General features: G+C 45.6%; 1 protein-coding gene across 1 annotated transcript in view; it reads right to left on the reverse strand.

Moving 5' to 3' along the window:
- HSD17B2 (hydroxysteroid 17-beta dehydrogenase 2) overlaps window positions 1-10,311 on the reverse strand; it is a 60,284-nt gene extending 49,973 nt beyond the window's left edge. The window contains exon 1 of the mRNA XM_006152578.3: window positions 9,746-10,311. Coding sequence (XP_006152640.1) covers window positions 9,746-10,007 — 262 coding nt within the window. The 5' untranslated portion in view covers window positions 10,008-10,311. The remainder of the gene's footprint in view (window positions 1-9,745) is intronic.
- Window positions 10,312-12,414: the final 2,103 nt, after the last annotated feature.

Here is a 12,414-nt window from a genome sequence, read left to right on the forward strand (position 1 = left end):
TTCCTGCAGCTTCAGGCATTGGTATGTCCTTCCAGAATGGAGCCAAGTCAGACAGCAGGTGAGACTACAGGGGACTCACGGGAACAGGGAAGAGGAGAGAGGCCAGAGGCAGAAAGGAGATGCCAAGTGCCATCTGAGATCAGCCTGTGTCCCAGCAAGGAAGTCGAGGTATGTTCAGTGGGAATTCCAAGGGGAATTCCATGTGCATCCTGGAGGCTAATAGTGATTTTTCCTTCTGAAGATCAACCTTACAGAATTCCCCGGACCCAGTCATACACAGGGGAGGACTAGCTTCCCCTCAGGTGAGTTATTACTATCTGTTGCCGGAACACTGAGTTTTCAGTGAGTGGCTCATCGAAACTTCTCTCAAATTTTAAGAGGAAGAAGGTGTGAGTGTCGGGTGGGAGGATCCCCAGGGAGAGACTCCCTCCATCTCATATTCCAGGGCCTTTGCAGTCATGCTCACTCTCATTCTTCTCTCGCCCTAGCTGGGAGGCTCTCTGCATCCTAATCGCCATCCTCACGCTGCTCCTCTTTGGTTAAGAACAGAATTGCCAGCTACAAATGGACCTTCACGTGTTTTACCTCGTTCCATCCTGGAAACCAAACGATCCTCGTGAGAGCAGTGTGATGCTTATCTCCATTTTACAGATAATAAAACTGAGGTTCAGAAACAATGCTCAACTTGCTATAGATCAGAAAGCTACTAAGTGACAAGGCAGGAGCTGGTCACCAGGTCAGTCACTGTCCTAAGCATATACTCTTAGCCCGAGTGCCCGCCTGAGTGAGTGAGCAGACCTACACTTAGGATCATAGGTGCACATACGTTACGACTTTATTCCAAGAGAGGAGCACAGTTTGGGTTTTATTTCCAATCTCTATTTAGTTATTTATTTGAAAGAGAGAGATTTTTGCTATAAACCATGTGCACTTGCTGGAGAGACAGAAACAAAAAGTCAGAAATCATCCCCAGGGTAGATGGCCATGCCACAATCCCTTCTCCTCCATTCTCTTCTTGGGATCTCGGGCATGCACACACACACATGCCCGAGATCCCAAGTTTCAAGTCATGAGTTTCAAGTCACTGGGTCCAAGACTCAAACTGTGGTCAACTGTGAGTGAATTCAGCAACTTAACCACTATGCCACCTGCTGGTCCCCCAGTCTTCTTAATGATGCCCAGATTTGGTTCATCTCTATAGGCCACAGGAGACCAGTAGGCATAATTCTAAAAGATTTTGACAAATCCCAGATCCCCTTCTGGGGCTTTGATTGAACTACCAGGGTCTTTGTCTCATGAAAATAGAATTTGAGTTCTATTTCCTCTAAGGACATGTCAGGCACGGGCTCTTATTGAAATTTATCTGGTCTACTTCCTGGATCTTAAGTCCTCTGACACAAAAGTACTCAACCAAAGATTCCTAATGACTCCTGTCTTGGGTTCTAGAATTGATTTTAAGTGGATACATTTATTTTCTATGTGTCTGACATGAAGTCCACGGGAACTGGCAATTCTGAGCACAAAGGAAGGATCTCATGATATGAGATCCCCCAACCCAGTGGGTTGAGGTGAGTCAGGGACCATCAAGACATTGTGGGCAGTAAGTCTTACCTCAAAGAGGAGATGCTACTTTGTGATCAAAGTGAGCAGATGGAAAGCCCAGGGGTCCCCAGAAAATTCAAGCCAGGCACAGCCTCTCTTCCCCTTATCTCTGACTTAGACTCCCCTCAGCTTCATACTTATCTTTGCCCCATCTCATTCCCTTTGGCACCTGGTTTTACTGATTTCTCTCATTCCCTATTGGTCCCATACAGCAGAACCATCCGAACCATGTACCCATCAACTCCATCTCTCTGGCCTTGCCTTAGTATCTTCACTAATGCCATATCTGTGCACATACATACTACCTGTACAATCTAGTCTAATTCCTGACTCTGAGGCCAGCATTGAACACCAAAGCAGAGAAGGTGGTGGGGTGGGGAAGGAGTAGTACCTGGGAAGGACTCAGGTCTAGGAGTATAAATAGGGGATTCAGAAATCTGTGAGGAATCAAGGTTCAGGCACTCACATGAGCACGTGAACAAGGCAGCTGTGTGGTGTAGACAAGGATAATCTTTGATCATTTCCTGAGATTAAAACTTCTTTGTGCCAAAGACTTTTTGGAAAGTTCAAGTTTTACCTCTGGCAACTCTTTGCTTGTCTTAAAAGTAGGAACATTTTTAAGCACAGTGCCAGGATAGCATACAACTTTTTGAATAACTAATAGGTGTCTAGAACTTCACTGGAAATTTGGAGAGTGTAAAGGAAGTATGTGATATGACCTCTTTGTCAAGGGTCTTGGCACATGAGAAGTTAGGACTTTATTGGAGATGGGAGCTATAAGAGAATTTTTAAAGGGAAGTATCGATGAGTACATATTTCTTGCTACAGTGTGAATTCGTAGAAACAAGAGGTAGGTAAAATACCCAAAACACCATTGCAAAAGTACAAATGAGAAAATCTAAAGCCTTGAACATAGAGAGTAGGAGTAAGAATGAAAAGGAGAAGAGGTTCAAGATGTAATGAAAGGTCATTGAGTTATAAATAAACAATTAGCTGGCAAGATGATGGAAGTCAAAGTGGACTACTGAGTTTCTGGTTTGGGTAGATTGATAGGAGGATCCAGAAACGACTGTGAACCTTCTGTTGGGCAGATGAGTGGATGGTGATAATGCCACCAAGTAGAGAACACTGGGCCCACAGCAGGGTGTAGGGGAAAGTTTAAGTGCAGGCTGGGATGGGTTGACTCAGGGATATTGAGGTGGAGATACTCGGGAAGCAGTGGGTATGTGCCCAGTAGGCAGGAGACAAGCCTGAGCAAGAATCAGAGCTATGAGCATCACCAGAACACAGGTGGCAGCAGGAGTGGGAAAATCTGGTAAGTCTCACTGGAGCCAAAGTCAGGTTCTAGGGTGAGGATGGCACCCATGGCCTTTGGAAATCAGTTACAGCAACCAGGTAGGAGTCAAAGGATGTTCAGTTTGTACCTGTCCTGGGTAAGCAGGAAGGAGCATGCTTAGAATCAAGTAATACAAAGTCTTGTCCAGAGCAAGTCAACAATGAAGTCACTACAGAACAATGGGGCTTCCCACAGCTTGGCCATGTCACTCTGCCCTTTTCCAACCAGGTGTCCCCAGCAAAAAGAACGAGTAGAGATAACCACCTAAGTGAGTGGTCAGATTGAGACAATCCTATTGTGTCCAACCAATTACCATGAGAAGGAGAGGACATTTCACCAGGTAGTTCATTCACTCATGGCTCATTCACTCATTACCATTGTGTTCGGGCTCATATGCTCAGAGACTGTGAAGGGGGACACAGTCATAGGAGAGACCTGGCCCCTGCCTTCAAGCAGCTTACAACACAGTTGGGGGGATTGTCATTCCACAAGTCAACCACCCAACTCAAACACCCCATCTATTCAATACAATGCCTAAGAGAATCACCACTCAAACTTTTATAAAATTATTTGAATTAATACCTTTTCATAATTCCCTACAGAGGGTTAAGACAAAGCCTTAACTGCATGATTTAAAAGGATATGTGCTCATTTTTAAAAAAAAATCTTATTGGGTTTGCTCCATGGTGATTAAGGGAGCCAGATTTTACATGAGTGACCATGGTTCAAATCCTGGCCCAGCAGCTTGAAAAATACACAGGGTGAATGTGCTTGGGTGCCTTAAATCCCAAGGAAGAGAAGTGAAGGAGAAAGGATTGCATGCAGCAGGACCATGCCCCATTGTGGGGTGCTTGCTCGCTCTCTCTCTCTCTCTCTCTCTCTCTCTCTCTCACTGTCTCTCTCTGGAGGAGTGCATGTGCCCTTTGGAAAAATTTTTTAAAAGTCTAATCGACCAAACTGTAGGTTCACTGACTGTGCTGACCCCTAAGTATTTGCCTCTGTCATGCTTCCCTTGCAGCATTGACCATCACGTTGTTGCTTGTGCTTCTTCATCCCCAGCCCGAACCAAGTTCTAACTAGTGTAATATTTCCACCTGTCGGTGACATTCCACTTGAACCATCCTTCATGCTCTCACCCTCAGTTCTGAAGTCAAACTTAGCATATGGCATATCTCACATCTTTACCAGCCAACATTCCTATCCCTGTCCATGGTACTCCTATTTCATCATCCCTCATGTGTATATCCTGCATCCAGTCAGTTGCCAAATTCTGGATGCAGCAGAGTTGTGTGCACATAGTAGATGTTCAATATTTATTTGCTGATTAAAGGGACTGATTTTTTATCTGTGGCTTATACAAACTATGGCTATGCCACTGCTAATGACTGTTAGGAGGATGGTTTGTGATGGCAGATGGATCTGATCTGGGTTGAGACCAACTCCTGCCATTTAGTAGCTCAGTCACTGCACATATAACTTCCTTCTTTTTTTTTTAATTTGCCAGAAGGTACATGTGCTCCCACAGAGAGACAGTGAGAGAGAGAGAGAGAGAGGGAGAGAGAGAGCACCCCACAATGGAGCATGGTCCTGCTGCAATCCTTTTTCCTTCATTTCTCTTCTTTGGGATTTAGGACACCCATGCACATGCACCCTGTATTTTCCTTCACAAAATTAAGTGATTAGGGTTGGAAGAACCAAATATTAGTATAAAACTCTGAGCACAGAGATGTTATTTCTCTTCATCTCTAGTTTACTGTCAATGTTTATTCATTTAAATGAGCTAATATTAAACCCAAAAGAGTACAAATTCAAGACAATGACAGAGGTATTCAACTTTAGAACCTTCATTAGACTGTGCAGTAACTCCCAGAAGGGTCATCATCCATCTTGGACCCTTTATTTGGAGCATGAAATGAAGGCCTTCACTTAACACAGCTCTCACTTCCCTTCCCAGGCCCATCCTCTGGGTTTTACAGAGGCAGGGTTTATATGCAGTTTTGAAGATTTCAATTAAAAATTGTCTAATTCAACAAGCTTTACTGAGTGCTCGCTATACATGCAATTGCTACTTAACCAGCTGGTCTGGAATTCTTTCTCATTTTTCCTCTAGAGGGGTTCTTTTGATTCTTAATGGGGATCCTCCTTTATCAAGCCTTCTCCAGTCCCTTAGAGAAGACTCACCTATTCCGAGCTCCACCGCCCTTTGAGAATTCTCCTGGAGACTTCCTTGAGCCCTATCACATAGCTCGTCAAGTATGGCCACATCTTCCCCATTGCGCTGTGGTGCCCCCAGCTGTGTGTCCTGCCCACAGGAGATGCTGAGAATCAGTACTGAACACTTTAGATAGTTGAGAAAGCCTAGGGGGTAGGGTGGAAAGCCTGAAGATAGCAAATCAAAGTTCCCTGTGCATTATTCACCAAGCTCAGGGGGTAGACTGAGAAGGACAATGCTCAGCCTCAGATGTGAAGGGAGGAACCCAGAGAATGCGGGTTCAAGGTCGAAGTAATCGGAATTTTTATCCCATCACCGGGCAATAATTACACTGTCTTACCAATTGATCTCCTCCAGTTGCTTCTGGAAAATACATGGCGCATACAGGGCCCTCAGTAAGTATTGAATGAACCAATGATGGTTTCATCTCTCCATCTGTTTGTCAGATTTTTTATTCTTCTTAACTACTCTTCAACCTTCCTCCTCAATGCTGCAATACTGTTACTGCCTTCCCTCCTCTCTCTCTATCCTTTTCTCTCTCATTCCTTTTCTCTCTCTATTCTCTCTCATCTACTAATTCCATCCATAAGACTGAGTGCAAATGTGTACAACTGCTTTCAAATTATGGAGAAGAAAACAGAAGTCCCAAAGCTGAAACTAAACACTACAGATCACACAGCTAATAATAGATATGGTGCAGACAATGCCGTAATTCCTTTGATCCCTTGACTATTTCGTGTGCATCAATCCATGCACTAGCAACAACCCCTGCAGCTAGTACCTGTGACTCTTCCACAGAGAGCTACCCCAGGATGCCAGAGCCCACTTTGTGAGTGTCCATGGGGAACTAGAAATGCCTGCTGCTTAGACCTCCCCTGCTCCCACCACCAAGGAGCAGTGGGTCCGTTGACTTATGATTGATAAGTGTGATAGCATGAGGATGACAGCTCCCTGGCCCCCCACTTGGCGGCTCTGATGTGTGATCCACCATCCCCAGAAGGCCCAGGTGATTAAGCCAAAGTGACCCTCAGAGGACTTCCTGGATGCCCCGTCTTTGTTTTCCCCCTCCTCTGCCCCATCTGTCTTACTTGGAAACCACCCCAGTAAAGCTCATTCACACAAAGCCTCATCTCAAAGCCTGCCTCTGGGAAACCCAGCCTATGGCAAGGTGAAACAGCATCAAACCCAAGCCTGTCTGACCTCCAAGTTTGTTCCACTACATTGTGCTTGAGGTGTTATTGCAATCGTACTGGTCTGCTCTTCATTCATTTCAGTCATTTGGAAGATCGAATGGCCAGGGTGGCTCCAGGCACCCTGTAGACAACAGACCCATCTGCATTCAAACACTCTGCTCAGCCTTTCCTATTAGAAGTATATTGTCCTAGAGGCCAAGACCTTTGGACTTCTCAGCAAGTGAAATAAAGGACTCAAAGGGAAAGGGTTTTTTCCAACTTGCCTTTGTAATTTTCCTTCACCTGAGTCCATAATTACATAGAAATGAAAATGGTGTATATTTTTAATGTTCTCTCTCTCTCTCTCTTTTTTTTCCTAGAGAGATTTTTGATATAGGGTGCGTGTGCTCACCACCAGAGATAGAGAGAGAGAGACAGAAAGAAGAAATCATCCCCTAGAGGAGATGGCCACACCACAATCCCTTCTCCTCCATTCTCCTCTTTGGGTTGTGGGCACACACACACACACGCACCTGGCATGAGTTTTAAGCCACTGGGTCCATGACTTGAACTGTGGTCAACTATGTGGGAGTCCAGCAACATAACAATTATGCCATCTGCTGGTCCTTAATGTTCTCTCTTTTAAGCATTATTATAGAAATAATATAATGACATTAGAAGAATCTGAAATGGTACAGGGAGCCCAGTACACTCATCTAACCATTTACAAATGATTTCATTTACAAACTATCTCTTTTCTTCCCTCTACTTATGAACCATTCCCAGTACTCTAACCAGCCACTTTCAAACCATCCTTCCAGCTGTTCTCACAGCTGCTCACCTAACCCTCAGGTCCCTGCAGTTCACTTGGTTGCAGTCTTGCTTAAATGCCGAGATCTCCTTTGTGTTTTTCCTTAGTCCATGAGGTTTTTCATGTTGTGACACAGTCCCTGTGGCTGTCTTTGTTGTGGGACACATTGGATGTACCATAAGTTATCACCGTTTTGTTTGCTTTTAAAATTTTGCCATTTGAAATAAGATTGTGCTGAATATGCCACTTTGATTTGCACCTACTCTTTTTCTATATTTAAGATTATATCTTTAAAAGCAATTCCCAAGACTTGCATTATCAGATAAAAGAATCATATTTATGACTTTCAATGTACACCATATTCCCCCCCCCCAGTCCCACCTCTACCAAAATGCATACCAACTTATAACATAAGCCAACTTGAAACAAAGGTTATTCCAAAGTCATGGTGGCTTTTCAGTTTTTAATGAGTTCTAACTAAACAAATTTGTTTTAAATGTCTCCATTTAGTGTAAAGGTCTTGAGACATTCTCTAGAGTGGATACTGACCTCAGACACTGCTTGTGAAAATGGCAAAGAGCCTGAAAATGTCAAACTGGAAAGTGACATTTCAGTCACCCTCCTTAATATATGTATTTCTTGTACAGCTTCCAAGCTTGCTAACTGAGAAGCATTTCAGTTAGGCTTTAGTCTTGGGACTCAAGTTGCCTAACTGATCCAGTCACCTTCCTGGACACTCAACACAGGACGTGTCCTGGCTGATGTAAGCTGAGTGAGTAGGGTGTGTATTTTGTGGGCATTAGCACATGCTTACAGCGTTAAAAACAGGATAAGGAACATAGACAAAATAACCAATAGCTCAAAGAGAGGATTAAATGTTCTCACCACAGGAAGAATGAGAAATATTTGATGTGATGGATATGCTGCGTACTCTAATCTGACCATTCTATGATATTAGCATGTATCAAAATACCACTTACTACCCATAAATATGTGCAATTCTGTGTCAATAAAAAATCAAATAAAACTGGGACCAGCGGTTAGCATAATGGCTATGTCGCTGAACTCTCTTACAGCCGCTGCGGTTCGAGTCCTGGACTTGGTGGCTTAAACTCATGCCAGGCACGTGTGCGTGTATGCCCAAGATCCCGAGAGGAGAATGGAGGAGAAGGGATTGCAGCATAGCCATCCCCCTGGGAGGTGATATCTCGCTTTCTGTCTGTCTCTCTCTGTCTTTCTGGCGAGTGCACGAGTCCTATAGCAAAAACCTCTCCAAAATAATAATAATAATAATAAATAAAATAAGACTAAAAATAAAAGAATGGATTCCCATTTTCTCAACTACCCTGAGGTTTACCCAAGTCTGCCCTGAGGTTTAGTCTTCTCATTTCTAATAAGTAAGAATGGATTAGAACAGCCTTCTCAGGGCTGCTCCCTGAATTTGAGGTCTAGATCTTGGATGAGACCATAGACCATCTGAGAATTCTAGTGAAATAATGGAGAACTCAGCCAGTTTCCTAGAAGCTTGATTCCAGATAATAGCAGATATTCATGTGGATAGCTATTCCATTGATTGGCCAATTTTTATACTTTTGCTTTTTTTTCCCCCCCCCCAAATCTAAAGAGTCATGTTTTCCTCAACACTTCAACATTTCAAAAGGAGCCAACTTGCATTTTGTTCCAAGAAAGAATTTTGTTATGAGGTTAAAGTAAACGACAAAATAGAAAAGTCACTCTCAAGTCCATTTCTCATAAATCTCAGCACCTCGATTTTCTTCCAGTCACACCCCAGCCTTAACCCCAGTAAGTCAGTGAGAGTTGCGGGTAGGGGTGGGGGGGACACAACTGCCTGCCCAGAAAAGGTCCTGCAGCAGCTCCCCTATCTTGGCAGGCCTTTCTGAGTTCGGAAAACTCCTGAGCAATCCTGATGAAAGTCCTATCCCAGTTCGAACTTCACAACTGAACAAACCAGTTTTACAACTCACAGGAATTTAATTTGGCCTCAGTTTTGGGGGTGGGGGAGACCAAAGAAGTGAAAAGTTGGCAACTGGCATTGAGGCACCTAGCCAGCCGGGTCCAATTAAGAAGCATTAGAGCTCTAATGACAGGCTTGGAGAGGAAGGTGCAGCGAGATCACAAGGTTCTGCCACAGCCCGCAAATGGGAAAGTCTCCAGGTGACCCCTTCGAAAAAGCAAGGTGTAAGGAGAACCCAGCTCTGTACACTCCCCTGCACACCTAGTGAAAACGAGCCCAGGTCTAGAAACTGGCCAAACATTCATCCCAGAGCAAAGTCTCATGGAAGCCTAAAAACATCTATGAGGCACCCTCGGGTACAGCAAAACATGAAATAGCAGTTTTGCACGTCGCTCTCCGCTGCTGGGAAATCGGAGCGGCACTGCCTGGTGCGCCTCATCCTCCTCTTCCCCCGGTGCCTGCCCTGTCGAGCACACCTCCTGCAACGGTGAACCCCAGCAAGGCGGTGGAAACACTGGGACATGGGTTTCCATACTCCATGCCAAGGATTTTATTTTAAGCCCAATTTGACAGTCCCACGAAAGCAAAGAAGTCTCCAATCCTGCCCTCCGTGGCAACAGCGGTGCCGCCAGCTTACCTGTCACCAGGACTGCCTTTTGATCCACAGGTAACAACTCTTGGCCAGATAAGCGAGTGTATATGAGGAAACACAACGCGGAGAAGAGGATAAAGCCCCAGAAGAGAGACAGGCTCAGCAGGCAAGCCCCTCCCCAGAGGCCAGCGAGGCAGATGCAGCTCCCCAACCATCCTGAGCTTTTGCATTTGCAAAGAACCGTCCCTCCTAGCACTGCGGTGACAGCCAGGCAGAGCCACCCGGTCTCAGAGGAGAAAATGCTCATTCTCAGCGACTTACTGCACTGAGTGTGCTCAAGGCCAGCAAGTCCAGTGGTCAAAGGCTGGCTGCAGGCAGCCTGGGTTATATGAATGGAGAGGAAAGAAGGGAGGGGAGAAGACAGCCCCGGAACCCTTTGAATGAGCACGGAGTAAGCATAACCGTGCAGGCATATACTCCAGTGGGTAATTTAATCCCCTGTGCACTAAGTACGAAGATCAGGACACTTCCTATCTCATCGCTCCCCACCCTGCCCCCTGCACACACAACACCTACACACACCACAAGCAAATGTGTGCCTCTTTTTTGTTGTCCTTGTTTTTAAATGGCAGTTCCACCTCTGGAGAGATGACTAATTGGATAATAATTGACAGAATTCAGAGAATAACAAAACCTCTGGCTCCCAGGAAAATACCCGCTTCTCTTTCAGAACCCTGCAGTTGCCTGTCTGTCGAATGTATTTTCTGACTCAGAATTGATTGTGTGTGCACGTGTGTAAACCAGGGTTGGAAGGTAGCTAGATTCTGGAAAGGAAGGCGTCACGGCTGTGACCCACGTCCACAGCACTCCTGAAGCAGGTGAAAGGCGTAGATGGGGAGTACCTTAGAACTACGGAAGCGACTTCTCGGCAGACAAATGCTCCGGTCTTTCCCAAGGAGAGATACACCATGCGATCGCAGAGTGATCCCGCTAACTAACCATGGCCAGCATGGGTGGGTGTTTGTAACACGGCCTGTGTTACTGCAAGTCCACTCTGAGCCAGGCTCCATTCTAGGCCCTGCGACTCAACAATCCACATGTTCAGTCTCTTCAACTACAACATTCTTAGGGAGAATGGATTATTACAGCAATTCTAACCATTGAGACAACAGGGGTACAGAGAGGTTAAGAGACTTGCTCTGAAGCAGACCCCCATTTTGAACTCCTCTCTATTTTGGAAGCTTGCTTTCTCCTTTTACCTAGAGTAAACGGTGACTAACGCTCCTACTATCTGTGCTAAATAACCTGAAACTCTCCATCTAAGATGTTCCTTAGTGATGTGTAATCAGCAGTCACCAGACCCCTTGCCCTGGGCCATGAAGACCTTTAAGATTCCATTATGTTTGTGTAAGGACTAGAAAGTCCTCAACCCTAAAGCTGCCCCCAAGTAGCAGTGCTTAATTTTGCTTCTTTAAAATGCTTGTGCAAGCTCACTCCTTCCCCTTGTCACTTCTCCCTCCTCTTTATCCCCCTCCTCCTGTTCTTGCCATGTCAACCCAAATGTGGTTTTTGCCTTTATAAGCTCCTTCTCCCTACACTCAGGGCTGCAGGGCTTTGAGAGATGTAAATCCCCACCACCACCCGCATACCACTGGCTTAGTCAATAAAACGCCAATAATTTGGCTATGTCTAGATGTCCTCTTATTTCTTGCTGATTAGACTATAACATCTGGAGTCCCCAGCGAGAGGGAGTACCTACTGGTACTTGGGTGAGGCAGCCCAGAATGGCAGCCTCGGTCGGGCAGGCTGCCAGTTACCCAGAGAGTGCTCTAGGGGAGACGCACCACCTGGGATCGCCCAGGTCCCCAGAGCCATCTTTGGGATTGTTGACAGCCAGGCTAGAGACACTGAATACTCCTTCAAAATTGTGGAGTTCTAGTATAATAATTACTCCAAGGCATTTTTCCTGGTGTTCCTGTCTCATTTGAAACTTCTTTGGAAAATAAATCGATGAGTAGGAGGTTGGTGGGGGAAAGCCCCCTGAATCTGACCTGCTGGACCAGGGGGTTTGATCCAGGCGGCTGGATCCAGGGCTGACTGGATGTGGTTAGAGAGCCGCTACTTAGATTCCACCAGGCTGTGCTGGAACCTGGGGCTAGATAGTTGTCGGGAATTCGAGTCTCCGCCGGCCCTTAGACAGTCTGTGGTAAATCAGGGTCTGAGCCCCTGGGTATGTAGGATCTTCCACACGGGCTTCTTTTGCTTTTACTGTTGCTTCAATCATTTTCTCCATATGCTCACCTGTATGATATCATTTGGTTCTATCCCTGCAAGAAGTGGCATTGGTCGGTCTCAGATGGGCAGCCTCAGATGAGAAGAGCTTTTCCTGGGACTAAACGTTTTCCTGGGGCTGACCAAGAGCACTGCTGGTGCTGGAAGCACCCCCTGGATGGGTTCCAGGACTCGCCTGCTACCTCTGTTTTCTCCCGTTTCAGCATCTGGTGGAGGACCCTCTTTGATCTTCGTTTTGTTTCTCTTTTTCTTCAACCTTTATTCTCACTGTAAAAGTGCACTCTGGGGGAGGGAATGTTATAACCTCTGGAATGAATGGTGAATGCTTGAGTGAGAGTGTGTTTGTGGCTCCACGGCTTTGGCTACGGAGTCTGAGTGGTCCCAATCTGTTGTTCCACGAAGGCCTCATACAACCAGAAGGT

Source organism: Tupaia chinensis, unplaced genomic scaffold (assembly GCF_000334495.1).
Source record: "Tupaia chinensis unplaced genomic scaffold, TupChi_1.0 Scaffold000355_1, whole genome shotgun sequence".
NCBI classification, from domain to species: Eukaryota; Metazoa; Chordata; class Mammalia; order Scandentia; family Tupaiidae; genus Tupaia; species Tupaia belangeri.